At 45.8% G+C, this 22,805-nt stretch overlaps 1 protein-coding gene across 10 annotated transcripts in view; it reads left to right on the top strand.

Moving 5' to 3' along the window:
- Nucleotides 1-22,805, top strand: part of DIXDC1 (DIX domain containing 1) — a 52,121-nt gene that overhangs the window by 18,461 nt on the left and 10,855 nt on the right. For 5 of the 10 annotated variants that reach the window (XM_070765815.1, XM_070765814.1, XM_070765821.1 and 2 more), the window contains 10 exons: nt 3,651-3,780; nt 3,935-4,060; nt 4,890-5,139; nt 6,020-6,124; nt 14,944-15,077; nt 15,990-16,195; nt 17,633-17,722; nt 18,593-18,646; nt 20,412-20,462; nt 22,381-22,485. In XM_070765815.1, the coding sequence (XP_070621916.1) occupies nt 3,651-3,780; nt 3,935-4,060; nt 4,890-5,139; nt 6,020-6,124; nt 14,944-15,077; nt 15,990-16,195; nt 17,633-17,722; nt 18,593-18,646; nt 20,412-20,462; nt 22,381-22,485 (1,251 nt within the window). Of the gene's footprint in view, nt 1-3,650; nt 3,781-3,934; nt 4,061-4,889; nt 5,140-6,019; nt 6,125-10,622; nt 11,947-14,943; nt 15,078-15,989; nt 16,196-17,632; nt 17,723-18,592; nt 18,647-20,411; nt 20,463-22,380; nt 22,486-22,805 lie in introns of those variants that run through there. The other 5 variants (XM_070765816.1, XM_070765817.1, XM_070765820.1 and 2 more) reach the window with 3 other exon arrangements.

A 22,805-nucleotide genomic window follows, 5' to 3' on the forward strand; every position in this document is an offset into this window, starting at 1 on the left:
GACAGAAATCGGCTGGGGGTCTTTTTTAATGGATTTCTTTTTTCTTTTAAAATAGTAGCAGGGGGGGGAAAAGAACAAAAGAGAAGAGATAATTGCAGTGCAAATGTGGTGCATTTGAGAAAGGGGGGAAAAATGCCTAAAAATTGCTTTTGGAAATAAAAAAATCCAACAACCCCCCCCCCCCCAAAAGTATAATATTGCAACAGCTGTTACCAATGGCAATTATACACACACGTACCATGTAATTATTATTTAAGTGTGCATATATTTATTTCTAATATTTTATTTATGATTTGATTTGATTTGTATGCCGCCCCTCTCCATAGACTCGGGGCAGCTAACAACAGTAAAAAGACAACATGAACAAATCTAATATTAAAAGTAATGTAAAAAACCCCAATTTAAGAAACCAATCATACATACAGACATACCATGCATAAATTTTATAAGCCTAGGGGGAAGGGAATATCTCAATTCCCCCATGCCTGACGACATAGGGGGGTTTTAAGGAGCTTACGAAAGGCAAGGAGGGTGGGGGCAACTCTGAAATCTGGGGGGAGTTGGTTCCAGAGGGCCGGGGCCACCACAGAGAAGGCTCTTCCCCTGCGTCCCGCCAAACGACATTGTTTAGTCGACGGGACCCGAAGAAGGCCAACTCTGTGGGACCTAACTGGTCGCTGGGATTCGTGCGGCAGAAGACGGTCCCGGAGATAATCTGATCCGGTGCCATGAAGGGCTTTATAGGTCATAACCAACACTTTGAATTGTGACCGGAAACCGATCGGCAACCGATGCAGACTGCGGAGTGTTAGTGTGACATGGGCATATATAGGAAGGCCCATGATAGCTCTCGCAGCTGCATTCTGCACGATTTACAATATCTTTGTAAAACATTCATTTTTTAACTTACTGTATTTTGCATCCATTTATTTATTTCACCCAGCTGTTCACATTTTAGAATTGGGTCATAAATACCGATCGGGGTGGGGTCCATTGTAACTTCAAACAGTCGCTAAGCCTCTTGACCTAAACTGAAGACTACTGCATCCTTACTACATCTCCAGCATAATGCTATCTTAATCATTTTCTTTAGAAACATGACCTCTAAAACCCTACATGGCATCGGACCAGAATACCTACGGGACCGCCTTCTGCTGCACGAATCCCAGTGGCCGATTAGGTCCCACAGAGTTGGCCTTCTCCGGGTCCTGTCGACTAAACAGTGTCTGGCGGGACCTAGGGGAAGAGCCTTCTCTGTGGCGGCCCCGGCCCTCTGGGATCAACTCCCCCCAGAGATCCAAATTGCCCCCACCCTCCTTGCCTTCCGCAAGATGCTTAAGACCCATTTATGCCAACAAGCATGGGGGTTGAACTAGATGACCTCTAAGGTCCCTTCCAGCTCTGTTATTCTGTATCCTGTTATTTTTGGGGGGTCTTAAGTCGTAACGTAAAGTCCGTTGAGCCTCTTGCTATAGGGGCTGAGACCGTCTCCTCTTTAGATAATGCGATAACTTTTATTCAACGGTGATGTGGAAATAAGTGTGAAATTCGCAGTCACGCCTAAATTTGCAAAGTTACGGCCGTGGTTTTTGAAAACCAAACTGCGGGTATTTTTGCTCTTTCGTTACATGGGCGATCTTGGGGAAACGCAGCCGTCTGTGGGTACCGTTTCTTTCCTCACCTTGTCACAGTGAGAGATTCGGGAGAGCATCAATGCTTGTAGAATTGCAAAATACGTTTATTTTCAATCAAGATTCACCCGAGTTTTTATTCTGCTCCAGGGAGCGAATGGGAAGCACTTTTTCTGCTATATTAACACAATTTGGGACGTGCGGGTGGAGAAGTTATAAATAAAGAAGCATTTGCCCTAAATTCTCTTCCTTTTCACATCTCAGAAATTTATTTTTTCTTCTTGTTGGTTGGGTTTTTTTTGTTAGTTTTCTGCTTTCTGTGCATTTAACATCCCTCTGCTGTTCTTTCTTTCCATTAAATTTTAATGCCTTATTATTTCTGCCGCTTGTTAATCCTTCAGCTGTCAGCGGTGACAGATAGCTGCTTTCTCCCACTCAGTCCCCCGTCCTTCCCCCAACCTCCCAATCCTTGTTTGGGAAAAATTTAGAATAATTCAGCCTGGCACAAAAAAATCCTGTAAGTGCCAAGAGAATTTCCCGCGCACATAATAGGCTGCGGGAAATTTTTGAAAGAGTCTCAAACCGTTCATGAAATTCCATGTTAAGAGTCATTGAAGTTTTGATGCTTTGATAATAAGGCATTGCTGGTAAAATCGAGATAAGGTGATTGAGTTTTAAATATTATGGAGAAGACGAGTAAGAATAACAAAGAATGTTATTGGTGCCAGGTTTTATATAGGGGGAGGCTTGGTTTTTTTATGCAGGGGGGATGGATGGATGCATAGATGATAATATAGATGGAAGATTATGGATAGATAGATAGATAGAGAGAGAGAGAGAGAGAGAGAGAGAGAAGGATGGATAGATATGTTTCCCTGAAAATAAGACCCTGTCTTATATTTTTTTGAACCCTGAAATAAGTACTTCACCTTATTGTACTCAAAAACCTAGTTGGGCTTATTATCTGGGGATGTCTTATTTTAATAATAATAATAATAATAATAATAATAATAATAATAATAATAATAATATAATGATTTATTAGATTTATATGCCGCTCCTCTCCGAAGACTTAGGAAAACTTCAGATCGTGCAAAATGCAGCTGCGAGAGCAGTCATGGGCCTACCTAGGTATGCCCATGTTTCACCATCACTCCGCAGTCTGCATTGGTTGCCGATCAATTTCCAGTCACAATTCAAAGTGTTGGTTATGACCTTTAAAGCCCTTCATGGCATCGGACCAGAATATCTCCGAGACCGCCTCCTGCCGCACGAATCCCAGCGACCGATTAGGTCCCACAGAGTGGGCCTTCTCCGGGTCCCGTCAACTAAACAATGTCGGTTGGCGGGCCCCAGGGGAAGAGCCTTCTCTGTGGCGGCACCGACTCTCTGGAACCAACTCCCCCCGGAGATTAGAACTGCCCCTACTCTTCCTGCCTTCCATAAACTCCTTAAAACCCACCTTTGCCGTCAGGCATGGGGGAACTGAAACATCTCCCCCTGGGCACGTTTAATTTATGCATGGTATGTCTGTGTGTGTGACTGTTAGCATATGGGTTTTTTTTAAATATTTAAATATTTTAAATTTGTCTGATTGCTTATGATTTGTTTTTTACATGTTGTGAGCCGCCCCGAGTCTTCGGAGAGGGGCGGCATACAAATCTAAGTAATAATAAATAATAATAATAAATAAAAACAGGGAGAGTAGATATAGATAATAGGTAGGTAGGTAGGTAGGTAGGTAGATAGATAGATAGATAGATAGATAGATAGATAGATAGATAGATAGATAGATAGATACGGAAGGAAGGGAGGGAGGGAGGATTGAGAGAAAGAGATGAATTGAAGGAAGGAAGGAAGGAAAGAGAAAGGAAGATAGATAGATAGATATGAAGGAAGGAAGAAAGAAAGGAAGGATAGATAGATGAGAGAGAAGGATACAGGGAGAAGTTAATGCTTTCATTATATTTAGTGAAGTGACTGCCTTCCTTCCTTCCTTCCTTCCTTTCTTTTTTCCAGCAACAGCTCCAGTCCTACGTCTCCTGGGTGAATTCACAGCTAAAGAAGAAGCCCGAAGTTCAACCGGTGCAGGATTTGAGACGTGACCTTCGCGATGGTGTGGTCTTTGCGTCTCTCATTGAGATCGTAGGTGAGTTGCCTCATTGCAAAGACACGTGGATGGTATTTTTTTGAGCAGTATATAATCCCAGTGACACATCCGAAGCCTAGGGGTTGACTGGTGTCCTTCCAAACTTTCAGGTTTTAAGAGTTTCCCTACAATTTTTGCTGCTCCTCTTTTGCAGCTGGAGAGAAGCTGAGTGGGGTGGAAGTATCTCCCACCAGCCAGCAGGCCATGAAGGAGAACGTGGAAAAAGTCCTACAATTCGTGGCCTCCAAGAAAATCCGCATGCACCAGACCTCGGCTAAAGGTGACCCTCCTCCACTGTTCAGCCACTCACCTTGAAGGGCCTGGGGGCTTCTCTGGCTAAAGTTAGGAGGACAGGGAAGGGAGAGAATGAGAGAGAGAGAGAGAGAGAGAAAGGCAGAAAATAAGAGAAAGAAAGACAGAGAAAGACAGAAAATGAAAGAGAGAGAATGAGAGGGGGGAGACAGAATGAGATTGAGAAAGAATGAAAAAGGCAGAAAATAAGAGAGAATGAGAGAAAGACAGAAAGTGAGAGAGAATCAGAGAGAAAAGGTTAGAAAATGGGGGAGAGAGAGAGAAAGGGGGGAGAGAATGAGATTGAGAAAGAGAAATAATGAGAGACAGAAAATAAGAGAGAATGAGAGAAAGAAAAAATGAGAGTGAGAATCAGAGAGAAAAAGACAGAAAATGAGAGAATGAGATTGAGAGAGAGAAAGAATGAGAAAGAGAGAGAATAAGAGAGAGAAGGAGAGAAAGAAATGAGAGAAATAGAATCAGAGAAAAAAGAGAAAATGAGAGAAAGAGAGAGAGTGAGAGAGGGGGGAGAATGAGATTGAAAGAGTGAGAAAGACAGAAAATGAGAGAGAGAGAATGAGAAAGATTAAGAGAGAGAAAGACAGACAAAAAGAGAGAATGAGAGAAAGAATGAGAGAGACAGAAAAAAAGAAAGACAGACAGAAAGACAGAAAATGAAAGAGAGAAAATGAAAGAGAGAGAGAGATTGAGAGAGAGAGAGAGAGAAAATAAGTGAGAGAATGATAGACAGAAAGAGAAAATGAGAGAGAGAGAAAGTGACCATCTCATTGCCATTTTGGCCTCTTTGTCTCTTCTAGACATCGTGGAAGGGAATCTGAAGTGCACCATGAGGCTGGTCCTTGCGCTGGCCGTTCACTTTAAGCCTGGATCTGGCAAGATCGCTTCCCCCGGGACCGCGGAGGAGACCCAGGGGGGCAGCCGAGTCTTGCTAGCCCGTCACAGGCCTCGCTCGGCCGTGGCTGTGGCCCAAGAGGCAGCGGCCGCCCTGGCCGAGGTGCGCCAGGATGTCTCGGGAGTGGGACGGGATGCCTTCCAGCCACAGCCCAGGTACGCGGCCCCTTCGGCAGAGCAGCAGGAACTACGCTTTGAATATTTACACGTCGTCCTCGCTTTAGGACCATTCAGTTAGTGAATGGTACACGGAGGTTGAAAAAAAGTGACCAATGACCAATTCCCCATCCCTACAACAGTTATACAACCAAAGTCTGGGTGCTATGATACCTATTTATGATAGCACCCAGGTATCATACACAGGAGGAGGGGTGGCGCAGTGGTTAGAGTGCAGCATTGCAGGCTACTTCTGCTCACTGATGGCTGCTTGCAATTTGGCAGTTTGATCCTGACCGGCTCAAGGTTGACTCAGCCTTCTGTCCTTCCGAGGTGGGTCAAATAAAGACCCGGATTGTTGGGGTCAAGAGGCTGATTCTGTAAACGGCATAGGGAAAACTATAAAATCACTGGGAAGCGGTATATGCATCTAAGTGCTATTGCTAAGTGGGAAGGAAGGAAGGAGGGAAGGAAGGACGAAAGAGAGAGAGAGGATGAGGAGAAGGAAGGAAAAAAGGAAGAGAGAGAGGGTGAGGAAGGGAAGGAAGGAAGGGAGAGAGAGAAAGAGAGAGAGAGGACAAGGAAGAGAAGGAAGGAAGAAAGGAAGAGAGAGAGAAAGTGAGATAGAGGACAAGAAAGATAAGGAAGGAAGGGAGAGAGAAAGAGAAGGAAAGAAGGAAGAGAGGACGAGGAAGAGAAGGAAGGAAGAAAGGAAGGGAGAGAGAGAAAGAGAGAGGACGAGGAAGAGAAGGAAGGAAGAACTGAAAAGCACTTTTGAAACCGACCACCGGATGGAGAGGAGACATCGTCTTATCTCGCTCTTTTTGGCCATTTTTGGTGCTCATCCTCCTGACAGCGCCGTCCTTCTCTTTGGAAACAGCCACCTGCACGGCGAGATTGAGCGGCCGCACTGGAGCGTCCGAGCGCTCGTCCAGCAGTACGAAGGCCAGCAGAGCAGCGGTCCTTCAGAGTCCTCTTTCTCCAGGTAAGAGATGCCCCCCTTCCTCTGGAAATTGAGGTGTCCGTCAAGGATGTGGGATGGGGGGGGAGAGAGAGAGATCTGGCACAAGAGATGGGAAGATTTATTTTTATTTTTATTGATTTATTTTGTCCACTACGTATTGGTAGTACACAAAGATATAACAATATTTATATACATGACACTAGTAAAAGAGAAACATTCGGACAGGGGACGGAAGGCACTCTGGTGCACTTATGCACGCCCCTTACTGACCTCTTAGGAATTGGGTGAGGTCAACAGTGGACAGTATAAGGGTAAAGTTTGGGGGATAAGGGGATGATGCTACAGAGTCAGGTAGTGAGTTCCAGGCATCAACTACTTGGTTACTAAAGTCATATTTCCTGAAGTCGATTTTAAAGCAGTTTACTTTAAATTTGTATCTGTTGTGTGCTTGTGTGTTGTTGTGGTTGAAGCTGAAGTAGTCATTGACAGGAAGGACGTTGTAGCAGGTGATTTTATGGGCTATGCTTAGGTCGTGTTTAAGGTGACGTAGTTCTAAGCTTTCTAAACCCAGGATTGTAAGTCTAGTTGCGTAGGGGATTCCGTTGCGAGTGGAGGAGTGGAGGGCTCTTCTAGTAAAGTATCTCTGGACATAATTGGGGTGTAATTGTGGCTTTTTGGTACGAAGGCCCCATCAAAGTCTCCAACTTTGGCAACTTTAAGGCTTGTGGATTTCAACTCCCAGAATTCTTCCTTCTCTTTCTGCTCATGGACAATTGGGGGGCCACTGTAGTTCGGGTTTTGCCCTGTGTAATATTTTGCATGTTTATGCGACGTTTCGGTGAAATCACATCCACCATCATCAGGCTGAAGTTTCCAAGCTTCGTGCTGTTGTAAAATGGATTTTACAACAGCACGAAGCTTGGAAACTTCAGCCTGATGATGGTGGATGTGATTTCACCGAAACGTCGCATAAACATGCAAAATATTACACAGGGCAAAACCCGAACTCAGAACAATCTACATACATATACCCATGAAAATTTACGAAAACAAATTTACGAAATCAGATTCAGATCTGATGGGTCTAATTGCTAGCTCTCTGCTTTACAATGCAGAAGCTTCCCAGATCGAATCCCAGTAAAGAAAGGGTGTGGCTAGCTGATGAGGCCTAATAAGGCCGAAATGGATCTATACTAGTCTCCCTTAATTTTAAAATTCCAGCTAAAAAACATTTAACACATACAAAATATAGTTTGTCGGCTATAAATATATTACTGCCTTGCAGTGGCCCGGGTTGGGCCTAGAGGCAAAAAAGGAGCTGTGACGTTCCTTAAAAATATACCAGGGTGATCCGACATAAGAAAAACATATATATATATATATATATATACACACATACATACACACACACACACACACACACACACACACATATACACATACATACACACACACACACACACACAAACACATAGTAAATTACATGATGAAGGTTATAGAGGAGATACTCATAGTAAAATATATCTAAGAAAGAATAGAAGAGAAGGTATAGGAATAGAACATATCAATGAAAGAATAGAAGAAGAGATATAGGAATAGAAGAAAGGTGTAGCAGATATAGGAGAGCAATAGGACAGGGGACGGAAGACACTCTAGTGCACTTGTACTCGCCCCTTACTGACCTCTTAGGAATCTGGAGAGGTCAACCGTAGATAATCTAAGGGTAAAGTGTTGGGGGTTTGAGGATGACACTACAGAGCCCGGTAATGATTTCCACGCTTCGACAACTCGGTTACTGAAGTCATATTTTTTTACAGTCAAGTTTGGAGCGGTTAATATTAAGTTTAAACCTGTTGTGTGCTCTTGTGTTGTTGTGGTTGAAGCTGAAGTAGTCTTATGACAAAATCACAATCTGTTTGTTGCAAAAGGCCACCGTGCTTGGATCTGCAGGCATCGTAGGAAAACACCTTGGTCTCTTCGGGCTAAAGAGAGGCTGCTTTGACTTCAGAGGAGACGGAGAAACTGTCCCTGCACAGGAGCTCATTCAAATAAGGCCACGCTGCATTTCATGGGAATTAAAAGGAGTGGCCCAGTCCCCTGGCTCCCATCCAGGTTGGGTAATTACAATTTGCCCCCCACTGGTTGCTCGGCTGCTGTAATTGGCAGCTCTTGCCTTCCTCGGCTCCTCTCCTAAAGCCAGAGACGTTTCTTGCTGTCGGAATAGAATAGAATGGAAGGGACCTTGGAGGTCTTCTAGTCCAACCCCCTGCTTAGGCAGGAAATCCTGCACCAAACAAATGGTTATGCAACACCTTCTTTGAAACTTTCAGTGTTGGAGCATTCACAACTTCTGGAGGCAACTTCTGTTCCACTGATTAATTCTTTCCACTCTCAGGAACTTTCTTCCTTTAGTTCTAAGTTGCTTCTCTCCCTGTTTAGTTTCCATCCATTGCTTCTTGTTCTACCCTCAGGTGCTTTGGAGAATAGCTTGACTCTCTCTTCTTTGTGGCAACCCCTGAGATATTGGAAGACTGTTATCATGTCTCCCCTGGTCCTTCTTTTCATCAAACTAGCCATGCCCAGTTCCTGCAACTGTTCTTGATATGTTTTAGCCTCTTTAGTTCATTAAACTACAGATATCCAACCATTCTTCATATGTTTTAGCCTCCAATCCAATCTATTCTTAACAATTTCCAGTGTTGGAGAATTCACAACTTCTGGAGGCAACTTCTGTTCCACTGATCAACCGTTCTGACTGTCAGGAAATTTCTCCTTAGTTCTAAGTTGCTTCTCTCCTTGTTTAGTTTCCATCCATTGCTTCTTGTTCTACCCTCAGGTGCTTTGGAGAATAGCTTGACTCCTTTTTTTGTGGCAACCCCTGAGATACTGGAAGACTGCTATCATGTCTCCCCTGGTCCTTCTTTTCATCAAACTAGCCATGCCCAGTTCCTGCAACCGTTCTTCATATGTTTTAGCCTCTTTAGTTCATGAAACTACAGATATCCAACCATTCTTCATATGTTTTAGCCTCCAGTCCAATCTCTTCTTCAAATCATATCGAATTTATTATTACAGTCATAGACCAAAGCAAATAAAAACACTTAGTGAACACACAATCTCTTCTTAAAAACCTCCAGTGTTGGAGCTTTCACAACTATCTTGTGTCCATTGCAAAAGAGTCAGTGAGTTTTATCTGTCCCGTAACACCCCCCCCCCAAAAGCATTTTTGGGGTGTTTCTGTTCCCCTCCCCCCATGAATGGGACAACCTAACGGCCGTCTTTCTGAACCCTTTGCCAGATGGAGAAGTGACCCTGTTTGTGCACAGACAGGCTCAGTTGTGGTGTGTTTGTGTGTGTGTGTCTGGGGAGTGTGAAGGAGGCATTCCAGAAGGGACGTGATGAGCTTAGGGGGGCTCGGAAGAGCCTAAAGCGGCGTCTCTCCCTCGTAATCCGTCTGCAGGATTAACCTGCCTCCGCGCATTAAGGCAGCAACGGGAAAACGCGTTAACGAGATCCCGTCCGTTTCTCTCTTTCTGGGTTAGAAGGACGAGCGCAGCCGTTCGTTTAATGACGGGTTGAAGCCACAATGGCGCTGGAAGAAGGGAAATTGCGGCCGTGTTTCACACTTAAGACCATTGCAGCATACCCCTGTCATGTGACCCCAAATTCAGACCCTTGGACATTCCTCCTCCTCTTCCTCCTCCTTTTCTCCTCCTCCTCTTCATCCTCTTCTTCTTCCTCTTCCTCCTCTTCTTCCTCCTTTTCTCCTCCTCCTCTTCCTCCTCTTCTTCCTCCTTTTCTCCTCCTCCTCTTCCTCCTCCTTTTCCTTTCTCCTCTTTCTCTTCCTCCTCTTCTTCCTCCTTTTCTCCTCTTCTTCCTCATCCTCTTCCTCCTCTTCCTCCTTCTCTTTCTCCTCTTTCTCCTCTTCCTTCTTCTCTTCCTCTTTTTTTCTCCTCCTCTTCCTCCTGTTCCATCTCCTCTTTCTCCTCCTCCTCCTTCTATTCCTCCTCTTCCTACTTCTCTTCCTCCTTTTCTCCTCTTCTTCCTCCCTTCCTCCTCTTCCACCTCCTCTTTCTCCTCCTCTTCTTCCTTCTCTTTCTCCTCCTCTGCCTTCTCCTCCTCTTCCTCCTCCTCCCAGCCTCACTCCCTCCTTCCACTGATGATGTTACCTAGTTGGCTCATGAAACATCTGGAAAGGGAAAAAAAACACCCCAGAAAGCCCCCAAAATCACCCCCCCTCCTCCTCCTCTTCCTCTTCTCTTGGCAGGCAGAGGTGTGGATAGCCAAGAGCTCCCAAGTGTCAATCATCCTGAAATCATCTGGATGCCAAGATTTAAGGCCTCTTCTTCTGGACTGTCCTTCTTGGCGCTTCCCTTCGCCTTGAAAGGCAGCTGGCATTTCTCTCGGTCCTCTTTGGTATTTTTGGTGTGAGTGTGTGTGTGTTTGTTTGTGTGTTTGTGTGTATTTTGGGTATCTTAGCAATGACCAGGGAAGGCAGTTGCTGGTGCTGAATAAGGAAGGGAGCATAACAGCAGATTTCATGCCTCCCATCCAGCTGCAGAACATGGACAGGGCGTCTGGGGGGGGGGGGGCGGGGGGGGGCTTTGACAAGCTTAGGTGCAGCCCTTCCCCCTCCCACCCCCCTTCTCCCAGCAAGGATTAAGGGGAAACGTAGGGTGGGGTGGGTGGTCTGCAAAGCCCTTTTTTTCCTGCTTTGCATACAGCATCCTCTCCGCCTTTTCAAATTGCGTTCGCATGCGGTGCGGGTCGCTACATAACACAACAGGTACCGTTGTGTGTGTGTGTGTGTATCACTGCAGAAGGCGGCTGCCGAAATGATCCAAGGGTCCCCCGGTCTTTCTCCTCTCGCCCCCCAAGGAGGAAATAAAACCCACCTCTGGCAAGGACGGGTCTGAAACGCAGAAGGCAGAAGGCGGTGCAGGGGCTTTGATCGGCTAATCCCCACCCCACCTGCACCAGGGGGGGTGGGCACAGAGCAAAAAACCCTTTGCACCCAGGGAGACAATAAAGAAGGGGGGGGTTGTCCTTCCCCATCCCGCGTGGCTTGCAAATGTTTTCTTTTTTTTCTTGGGGGTTAACCTTCCAGGAAAGGGGGAGGCAGCGGTTGTGAGTGACTCACAACAGCCCTGGCCAAATCCCGCTGCTTTCCCCAGGCAGCTCCCTCCCTCCCCTCCCCTCCCCTCCATCGTCCACGGCTTAGACAACTCCGCGGAAAAACACAGCGGCTGCCTCGCACAACCCCAGTGACAGCAGAGCGCCAAGGAGAGCAATATACGGCGCGTGTGTAGACACACACCCTTTGCAGGGTGCGTGTGAGTGTATTCCATCCTCGGGTGGCGGTGGAGGGGGGGGCCTGGCTGCCTGCCTGCCACCCCACGCGACCCACCAGGCCTCGATCCTTCGTCTGCGTTTGACGTCCGGGCGGCTGAAAAAGGGACTCGAGGGCCGCCCGGGATGGGATGAGAAGGAGGCTGCAGACGGTCTGGCTCTCTCGGGGCTGCCGAAAGGAATTTGGCCATGCGTCAGACCTGCAACGCAACAGTGGAAAGCAAAACAACATCCCGGCTGAGCTGAGAGATGGACGGACGCTGCCTCGGTTTCCAACTCGCGAAGGAGACGGAAGGGTGATTTTGTCAACCCTCCTGCTCGGCACTAACTATTTTCCCACCGGGACGTTTTTTCGACCGTCCGACCTGGGCCGAAGGTTTCTCGGGGCCTCCGCTCGGCTGACGGAGGGATGTGGCATGTGAGGACCCAGGCCGGCCAGGAGACGGCTGGGGGCCGAGCCAAATTTGGAAGATGGGAGGGAAGCCGGTGAAATGGTGAGCCTTCCCAGTTTGGCACGTGGGGGGGGGGGGCTTTCGTGCGGGGGAAGGTGGCGGTGGGGGGGGGAAGGACAGGGGTGCAGGGTGGCTGTTTATTTATTTGTTCATTTTTAAATTTGTTTTTGTCAAGTAGGTATTGGTGGTATAACAGTGTTTATATACATGACAAAGAAAGAAACATTAGGGGAAGGGAGGAAGGAAGGAAGGAAGGAAGGAAAATTTCATTTCATTTATTTGTTTATTTCTTTTGTCAAGTATGTATATCTGTTTATATAACAATGTTTATATACATGATACTAGTAAGAGAGAGGACAGGGGACAGTAGACACGCTGGTGAAAATGGAAAAGGAAGAAAGGAAAAAAGAAAGAAGGAAGGAAGGAAAGAAGAAAAGAAGGGAAATTCTATTTTATTTATTTATTTTCTCAAGTACGTGTATCTGTCATATAACAATGTTTATATACAGTATATGATACTAGTAAGATTGACATTAGGACAGGGGACGGAAGGCTTGGCGGGGCCTAGGAGAAGAGCTTTCTCTGTGGTGGCCCCGGCAAAACTTCTCACCTCTCCTCCACCCACCCAGGCATTGAGATCCTGATGCAAGAACCTTGGCTTTGCTTTCTCCATGGAAATTAGGGGGTGAGGGGGGAGGTCTTTCGGGAGGTCAGTGTTCAGTGGTGGGATGGTCCAGAGGTCTAGAAGTGAGATCGGGGCCAGAGGTGGCACCTGCTTCTCTAGTCTGATGGCGAAGGTGGGGTTGAAGCGTCGTTGGGAATGCTCTGCGTGGACCGTATTTTATTTATTTATTATCCATTTATTTATTATATTTGTATGCTGCCCACTCCCCAAGGACTCTGGGCAGCTTACAAGAATAAAATCAGTACCGGTATTAGAAAAAAACATGATTTAAAACCGCATTAATGCAGTTGTGCCATGCCACATATATGCTGGGCTGTTGCACATTGCTGCATACAAATCTAATTAATAATAATAATAATAATAATAATAATAATAATAATAATAATAATAATATGATGATGATGATGATGATGATATAATAATAATAATAATAATAATAATAATAATAATAACAATGAAAAAAATATTGTATCTTAATAAGGTTGGAACTAAAGGTGTCTGTTATTTTTTATTTATTTATTTATTAGACATGGGGGGGCATTTTTGCCCTTCCCAGGCTCCCTGAAAGCCTTTATTGCCTGGGGAGGGCAAAAACAGGCCTGTGGGGGCCCTGGAAGTTAGGAGACAAGCTGTTTCCGGCCTCCGGGGGGGCAGGGGGGCATTTTTGCCCTTCCCAGGCTCCCTGAAAGCCTTTATTGCCTGGGGAGGGCCAAAAACAGGCCTATGGGGCCCCTGGAAGTTAGGAGACAGGCTGTTTCCGGCCTCCGGAGGGGACAAGGGCAAAAACAGGCCTACGGGGCCCACCCAAAGTTGGGAAAATGGGGTGGGGAAGCATTGAACTATGGGTGCGGGCACTCAAGCGTGTGCAGTAGTGCATGTACACGTGTTTTCGGCACCTGAGGGAAAAAAGGTTCACCACGACTGGTATAGATCAAGGGTAGGCCAAGATGGCTCTTCTGTGACATGTGGACTTCAATTCCCAGAATTCCTCATCTGGCATGATTGGCTCAGGAATTCTGGGAGTTGAAGTCCACAAATCGTAGAAGAGCCAACTTGGCCTCCCCTGGTACAGATGCGATAGGAGGCCTGCCCGACACCTGCACCCGCCCAGGCTCGGCCGTGGGAGCCGACTCGGGAAGACCACGGAAGTGAGCTGGGAAGACTCTCCCATCTTTGTCTCCCTCGTTCGGCTAATTCCTCTTTTGTCCGGGGAATCTTTGTGGCTCCGTCTGGGAAAAGGGGACGTTTGCTCTTGCTCACACACCCGCCAATGGGGGGATTCTTTGGGGAGGCGTTAAATGGGTCAGCGCCTTCGGATGCCTTTCCCGGTTGTCTGGGAGACGCCGGCGCTGGGAGAATCTCCTCGGGTGGGGAAAGAAGGGTTTGGGGTGGGAGGAAGCCCCTCAAAATACTGTCCTCCTCTTCTCCTCCCCTCTCTCTCTTCTTCTCTCCCTCCTCCCCTCTCTCTCTCCCTCTTTCTCTCTCTTCCTTCTTCCCTTTCTTTCCCTTTTTCCTTCTCTCCATTTCTCTTTCACGCTCTCTCCTTCTTCCCCTGTCTCCTCTCTTTCTCTTCCTCTCTTCCTCCCTCCCTCTCCTGCCTCCCTCTCTCCCTCCATCTCCCTCCCTTTCCCTCTCCCTACTTCCCTCTCTCTCTCCTGCCTTCCCGCTTTCTCTTTCTCTCCATCTCTCTCCCTCTCCCTCTCTCCTTCTCTCCATTTCTCTCTTTCACTCTCTCCTTCTTCCCCTCTCTCCTCTCCTTCCCTCCCTCCCTCCCTCTTCCCTTGCCTCCTTCCCCCTCTCTCTTTCCATCTCCCTCCCTTTCTCTCTCCCTCCTTCCTTCTTTCCCTTTCTCCCTCTCTCCATCTCTCACCCTGTACAATGAGATGTAGAGGGAGGACCAGAAACGGCCTTGCTAGTTTGCATGGGCAGAGGGGCCCTGACTGACAGGCCTGAGCCCGCGGAAGGGGGCAGAATGACCTCTTGGATGATGGACCTTTTGGAAGCCATCCAGGGCCCTTCTGCAGCTCCCGGTCCATGAACTCCAGACTGCCTTGACCCGTTATTAAAAGACTTTCCCCCCATTCTGGTTGGGGAATTTTGGGAGTTGAAGTCCAACCACCTTCAAGTTGCCACAGGTTGCGCAAGAGAGTCCAAGGTCACTGGAGGGCTGCCACCTTCTGGGATGAAGAGGGCTCTTCCCAATTGTATTGGATGGGTCTTTACAGTCTTTAAGGGGGCTTTTTTTGGCAGGATCTGCCGTTTCAGGTCCAGGAAAGTGACACCTTCAAGCCGAATTGGTTCTGCCCCCACTTGTAAGTGTTTTGTGCTTCTGCCCTCTCCCCGACCCCCTGCAGCCTCACCTCTCCCAGCCCCATCAACAGTGCAAAGAGTGAATCGGGCAGCACCCGTTCCGAGGAGAAGGGAGGGTTTGACCTCGGCCACGAAGAAGAAGAAGAAGAAGGAGAGGAAAAGGCAGGAACAAGGACAGGTAGGGGACAGACAAGGAGAGGGAAGGGTCCCCCGACCTGGAGATATGAAAGTTAAATCTGTCCATCCATCCATCCACCCATTATCTGTCCATCTGTCTGCCTCCCTCTCTTATCTATCTTTATCTCTATCTATCCATCCATCCATCCATTATCTGTCTGTCTGTCTGTCTCTCTCTTATCTTTCTTTATCTCTATCTATCCATCCATCCAACCATCTATCCACATCCATCCATCCATCCATTACCTGTCTCTCTCTCGCTCATCTATCTCTATATCCATCCATCCATTTATCCACATCCATCCATCCATTGTCTGTCTGTCTCTCTCTCTCTTATCTATCTCTATCTCTATCCACATCCATCCATTATCTATCTGTCTGTCTGTCTCTATGTGTCTTTCTGTCTGTCTGGCTCTATCTCTATCCATCTATCCACATCCATCCATAATCTGTCTGTCGGTCTGTCTCTCTCTCTCCATCTAGCCACTTCTGTCCATCCATCCATCCATTCATCTCCAATACGGGGGGATGACTACTAACAGTCAGAATACAATGTAAAAAAACAAAGAAAGCCCATAGATATGATATAAATACCAATCAACACATTTGTCCCTCACAAAGACATTTCCCATCCTGTTTTCTGGTGCTGTTTCTTTTATTTAGATAAGAACCTGGACTGGCTGAATGGAGGAATTTGTTTAAAAAAGCTGAGCTTTATTTAAAAGGGGCCTTTTCTTGATTTGGCAGCTTGCTTTAAAAAAAACCAGATCCTGTCAATTAGATCATTTTTTGGAACAGGATCTGAAGGCTTTGAAACAAATATAAATGAAAATTAAGATGTTTAAGGATTGAAGCAGAAATCTATTTTTCTCTCTCTCTCTCTCTCTGCTTTCCTGTCCTCCTTCCTCCCCAGAAGCCTGGAGCCACCCTTTCCCAGGCTTAGACCACAGGTATGTTGTTTCCCACGTGGAAGAAAACGGCAGCCGGTTGCCCGTGGAATGGTCCCCAAAGTGTCCTGCCCCGAGCCTGGAGACTTCATGGGAGGAACATCTCCTGGAACAGCAGGATCACTTGGAGAAAGAAATGGAAGAAGCCAAAAGGATGATCTCTGGGTTGCAGGTGGGCCCTCCCTCCCTCCTTCCTTCCTCCCTCCTTCCTTCCTTCATTCCTTCCACTCATCCATTCACTCCCTTCCTCTTTTCCTTCTTTCCTTCTGTCCTCCCTCCCTCTCATTCCCTCCTTCCCTTCCTTACTTTCTTCCTTCTTCTCTCCCTCCCTCCCTTCCTTCATTCCTTCCACTCATCCATTCACTCTCTCCATCTTATCCTTCTTTCCTTCTATCCTCCTTCCCTGTTTTCCTTCCTTCCCTCCCTCCTTCCCTTTCTTTCTTTCTTTATTCATTTGTCCAATACACAAATACATAGGAAGAAAAATAGACATGTGGTAATATATGTAAGGGTAAAGTGAACTTAGAGGAAAGGATATATGAAAGAAAGAAAATATATATGATAAGTGAAAGAGAGGAAAGACAATTGGACAGGGGACGAAAGGCTCACCAGTGCATTTATGTACGCCCCTTACTTGCCTCTTAGGAACCTGGAGAGGTCAATCGTGGAGAGTCTAAGGGAGAAGTGATGGGGGTTAGGGGTTGACACAATTGAGTCCGGCAATGAGTTCCACGCTTCGATAACTCGATTGTTGAAATCATATTTTTTACAGTCAAGTTTGGAGCGGTTCGTATTAAGTTTGAATCTGTTGCGTACTCTTGTGTTGTTGCGATTGAAGCTGAAGTAGTCATTGACCGGTAGGATGTTGCAGCATATGATCTTGTGGGCAATACTCAAATCGTGTTTTAGGCGCCGTAGTTCTAAGCTTTCTAGGCCCAGGATAGTTAGTCTATTTTCGTAGGATATTCTGTTTTGAGGGGAGGAGTGAAGGGCTCTTCTGGTGAAATATCTTTGGACGTTTTCAAGGGTGTTGATGTCCGAGATGTGGTATGGGTTCCAGACAGATGAGCAATAGTCTAGGATGGGTCTGGCAAAAGTTTTGTAGGCTCTTGTGAGTAGAGTGAGATTGCCTGAGCAGAAGCTGCGTAGGATCAGGTTGACAACTCTAGAGGCTTTTTTGGAGATATTGTTGCAGTGGGCTTTGGCACTGAGGTCATTTGATGTTAGTATTCCAAGGTCCTTTACAGAATGTGGGTTGGCAGTGAGAGATTGTTTATTCAGTCCGTATGAGCGGTTTGGATTCTTTTTGCTGATGTGGAGGGTAGAGCATTTGTTGGTTGATATTTGAAGTTGCCAGGTGTTAGACCAGTCTGAGACAAAGTCTTTCCATCCATCCATTCCCAATTCCTCCCTCCCTCCGAAATCTCTGACTTTGCTCGCAGAGGTCCCGTCTCTTGCTCCCCACCCTCCGCTTTGATCCAGGAGGCGGAAGAAGCCCCTGGCATCTCTCTCTCCTGGGTCTCCCCCAGGGAGGAAGCCAGATTCCTCGGTGTTTGTGTGTATGTGTGTGCTTCCCGGCTGAGCCTGCCCTCCTTTGCCGTCCCGCCAGGCGCTGCTGCTAAACGGATCTCTTCCTGAGGACGAGCAGGAACGGTCGCTAGTCCTGTGCGAGCAGGAAGCCACTCCCGAAGAGCAGCTGGTGAGCATTTTCTCTTATTTATTTATATTTATTTATTTTGTCATATAATAATGATGATAATGATGATTGAAGGCATGCAGCCCTCTTTTAGTGGGTCGACCTCTAGGGAGGCACAGCATGCCATGATCGCCACATCAGAATGAAGCGACATGGAGAAAGTTTTCTCGATGAGACGACCTCGAATGTATCAAGATCTCTCCTTTTATTGTGTTTCACTCTTCCTGACATGTGGTACAGAATAACCAATTCGCGAACGCCACATACATTAAGCCACCCCCCTTACTACCATTCATTCCTACACCATATAAGGCTTCCCTTGTGGCTTCCCTATAGGTAATTAACGGAAGCTCCATTCTTTGCCTTTTTCCTGGAAAGGAATGAGAGTGAGGCATATATTTCCTTATATGGAAGTTAGCTATAGGTTTTCTTCATATTGCATACCAAGTTAAATGCTTTCCATATGTGGTCATAGATTCTGCAGGATGCTTACCCAGCCTGGACTTTGCTGCCTTTCCATAGAGGAAGAATTAAGGTTTCATACAGCACACAATTGGGCCAAAATATCACCCTCCAGCAATATTCCATTCCAAATTTCAGTGCTTAAAAACCTATGATTACAACAGATGATAATGATGATGATGATGATAATAATAATAATAATAATAATAATAATAATACTTTATTAGATTTGTATGCCGCCCCTCTCCAAGGACTCGGGGCGGCATACAAATTAAAATATTAAAATACAAGGGACAAGTAAATGTCTAAATATTCAAATACACCCCCCTCTTCTCTCGGGGCCCTCCGGTTCCTCCTGGGGAGGGAATCGCTGGGGAGGGAGTGACGCCCCTCTTCTTCTTCGGACTTTAGGTCATCATCCGGAGCCGCCTGGACCAGAGCCTGGAGGAAAACCAGGACCTGAAGGTGAGAATGCAGTTCTGGAGACCTCACCTACGAAAAGAGATGGATCAAGTGGAACGGGTCCAAAGACGGGCTACAAAAACAGTGGAAGGTCTTCAGCATAAAACGTATCAGGAAAGACTTCATGAACTCAATCTGTAGAGTCTGGAGGACAGAAGGGAAAGGGGGGATATGATCAAAACATTTAAATATGTGAAAGGGTTAAATAAGGTCCAGGAGGGAAGTGGTTTTAATAGGAAAGTGAACACAAGAACAAGGGGGCACAATCTGAGGTTAGTTGGGGGAAAGATCAGAAGTAAAATGAGAAAATATTATTTGACTGAAAGAGTAGTAGATGCTTGGAACAAATTTCCAGCAGACATGGTTGATAAATCCACAGTCACTGAATTGAAACATGCCTGGGATAAACATAGATCCACCCTAAGATAAAATAAAGGAAATAGTATAAGGGGAGAGTAGATGGACCATGGGGTCTTTTTCTGCTGTCAATCATCTACGCTTCTAATGCAGCTGTGGGAGATGGGAAAGAGGCTGCTTGAACGTTGCCTGCTGCTTCCAGATGTGCCAATCCAGGCATACAACTGTCATGGAGCCTCCCTCTTATGGTCATATGTCAGGACAGTCATAAAATGAGCCAGCCACCCTGATTTTAGGACGGTTTTTTTTGCAATGGTCTTACTGCAGATCCTGTGCTAGTTAAGGGGATCAAGAAATTTAGGCCAGTGATGGAGGAACCAATGGCGCGGAGGCCACAGGTGGCACATGGAGCCATATGTGCTGGCATGCGAGCCTTTGCCCTAGCTCAGCTCCAACATGCATGTGTGTGCCGGCCAACTGATTTTTGGCTCGCATGGAGGTTCCGGTAGGGTGTTTTTGGCTTCCAGAGATTAGATTAGATTTATTGGATTTATATGCCGCCCCTCTCCGCAGACTCGGGGCGGCTCACAACAATGGCAAAAACAGTACATAGTAACAAGTCTAATATTTAGTAATCTAAATTACAGTTTTAGGTTAAAAAATTCATAAAAACAACCCCAATATATATAAAAAACAAGCACACAACCAATCATACACCAAAACAACATGGGCAAGGGGGAGATGTTTCAATTCCCCCATGCCTGACGGCAGAGGTGGGTTTTAAGGAGTTTACGAAAGGCAAGGAGGGTGGGGGCAATCCTAATCTCTGGGGGGAGCTGGTCCCAGAGGGTCGGAGCCACCACAGAGAAGGCTCTTCCCCTGGGTCCCGCCAGACGACATTGTTTAGTCGACGGGACCCGGAGAAGGCCGACTCTATGGGACCTAACTGGTCGCTGGGATTCGTGCGGCAGAAGGCGGTCCCGGAGATATTCTGGTCCGGTGCCATGAAGGGCTTCATAGGTCATAACCAACACTTTGAATTGCCTCCAGGGAGATAGGGGAAGCCTTTGGAGCCTGGGGAGGGCGAAACATGAGCCTACTGGGCCCACCAGAAGTTGGGAAACAGGCCATTTCTGGCCTCCAGGAGGCGGGGGAAGCTGTTTTTGCCCTCCCCAGGCATTGAATTATGGGTGTGGGCACTTGAGCATGTGCTATAGCATGCGCAAACACTCTTTCGACACCCAAGGAAAAAAAGATTCGACATCACTTCTAGGCTCTCTTGGCCTCCTCTGGCCTAAAAGGGCGACCCAGGTTGGGTGGGCTGGTGGGCTAGAACCGAGGGCAAGTGGGATAATCGGGGGGAAAGGGGGCTGAAACCTCTAACTCCTTTCTTTTCTTGGCATCTTTGCAGAAGGAGCTGCAGAAATGCAAGCAGGAAAGCCGCAACCTGCAGGGAATCAAGGTGAGAAGCAACGTTGGTGAAAATGGGGGTGCAAGTAGGCCATTTTTGGGCTGGGGGGGCTTGCCAGATTCCCTTGGGTGGCAAAATTTGGGAGGGGCACACTATAAATCTAAGAAACGGTGAAATAATATGAGGTCAGGTTAATGGAACTTATCGGGGGGGCCCTCTTTAACAAAAAATTAGCCACCAGCTATCAAATATCAAAAAATATCACCAGTATGTTGGAAATGTCAAAATGCATACGGCACATACAGGGGGTGGACAAAACAATGGAAACACCTTGAAAAATCATCAAAATGTCTTTTAATATGGTGTTGGTCCACCTTTTGCAGCAAATACAGCCTCAATCCTCCGAGGGATTGATCCATACAAATTGTGAATTGTTTCCAAAGGAATTTTAGCCCATTCTTCAGTTAAAGCACCCTCTAGTTCTTTTAGAGACGATGGTGGTGGAAATCGACTTCTTACTTGAATCTCTAAAATTGACCATAAATGCTCAATATGTTCAAACATTATGATGCCAAAAAGTGTTTCCATTTTTTTGTCCACACCCTGTATTTTAGGGTTTATCATGGGTTGTTAGGGTCATGGGGTTTTATTTATTGTAGTGGTTCGACTTCTTTTTATTATTGTATTGTTTTTATTGTTGTAAGCCACCCCAAGTCCGATGGGATTGGACAGCATATAGCTTGAATAAAGTAAATTAAATTATCATCAGTGGGTTTTTGCAAAAAAGCAGAAAAAAATATGGATTATAGTTAGAAAAATAATAGAAGAAATAATAAAGATCATATTGATTGGAAGCCGGAAATCTTTTTATAAGGAATTACATCAGGAAATTATGTAAAAAGAAATATATTATTTAATAATCCACAAAGTGACGGTTGCCAAGATTGTATAGGCAGCACAATGGAAGAATAATGAGATACCAAATGATGATGAAATTATAAGGAAAATATTCGACTGTGCTAGATGGACAAAATGACGAAAGAATTACGAGACAAGGAGGAATTGAAATGCTATTTAACCTGGAATAGATTTTATGAATGGTTAAAATGTTAAACCATGAAATGGTTTAACCGTTCAAAGAAATACTTCATTACAGAATGTACAAATATCAACTTATTAAATGTAGCCGCCCTGAGTCCACGGAAATGGCATACAGATCAAATCAAATCGTGAATGAATGAATGAATGAATATGGATGTAAGAAATAGGACAAAATAGACCAGAAAATAGATATTTATATATAGAAGAACACGTAGAAAAGAATGATAAATATTTACAATACAGTGTTCCCTCGCTTTTTGCGGGGGATGCGTTCCGAGACCGCCCGCGAAAGTTGAATTTCCGCAAAGTAGAGATGCGGAAGTAAATAGACTATTTTTGGCTATGAACAGTATCACAAGCCTTCCCTTCACACTTTAAACCCCTAAACTGCAATTTCTCATTCCCTTAGCAACCGTTTAGATTATTACTCACCATGTTTATTTATTAAAGTTTATTTAAAAAAATATTTATTAAAGGCGGACTAAAGTTTGGCAATGACGTATGATGTCATCGTGCGAGAAAAACCGTGGTATAGGGAAAAAACCAGCAAAGTATTTTTTAATTAATATTTTTGAAAAACCGTGGTATAGCCGTTTCGCGAAGTTCGAACCTGCAAAAATCGAGGGGACACTGTATAGGTATGTGAAATTTTGTGGACTGATAATTAAGATAGGAACCAAGATTCCTAACGCCGTATGTTTGTACTTTATGACGTGTTTTTTATGAATATAAAACAATAAAATAAACAAGTAATTTAGCAGATGTGAAGGTGCAGGCGTGCCACTCTGCAGCAGCATTGACAAGAGGGGTGCTGGAGCCTTAAATGGGGGGCATTTATTTCATTTATTCCTTTATTTTATTTTCTCAGGAGGCCCTGCAGCAGAGGCTGGCGCAGCAAGACCCTCTGATGCTGCAGATAAAACAGGAGCTGCTGAGAGCAAATATGGACAAGGAGGAATTGCACAGCCAGAACGTGAGTTTGTCTTTTTCCAGGTGTGCGTGTGTGTGGCTGATGGAAGAGGGTAAGGGTTGCCCTCCGGGCAGTGAAGGGTTCCAAACATTTTTACTACCACACTGTGGGCGTGGCTTATTTTGTGGGTGTGGTTTGCCGGCCATGTGACCAGGTAGGAGTGGCTTGGCAGGCTTGAAGGTCATGTGACTGGCTTAAAGGTGGCCAACCTGACATCGCTCATGTCAAGGGTTAGGGTTAGGGTGCCTGGCCTCTCCTCGCCTCCAGAGATACAATTTCCTTTTTTTTAAATAAAAGGTTTATTTAGTTTTTCAAATACTGTA

This window comes from Erythrolamprus reginae, chromosome 12, assembly GCF_031021105.1.
Source record: "Erythrolamprus reginae isolate rEryReg1 chromosome 12, rEryReg1.hap1, whole genome shotgun sequence".
Lineage (NCBI taxonomy): Eukaryota > Metazoa > Chordata > Lepidosauria > Squamata > Dipsadidae > Erythrolamprus > Erythrolamprus reginae.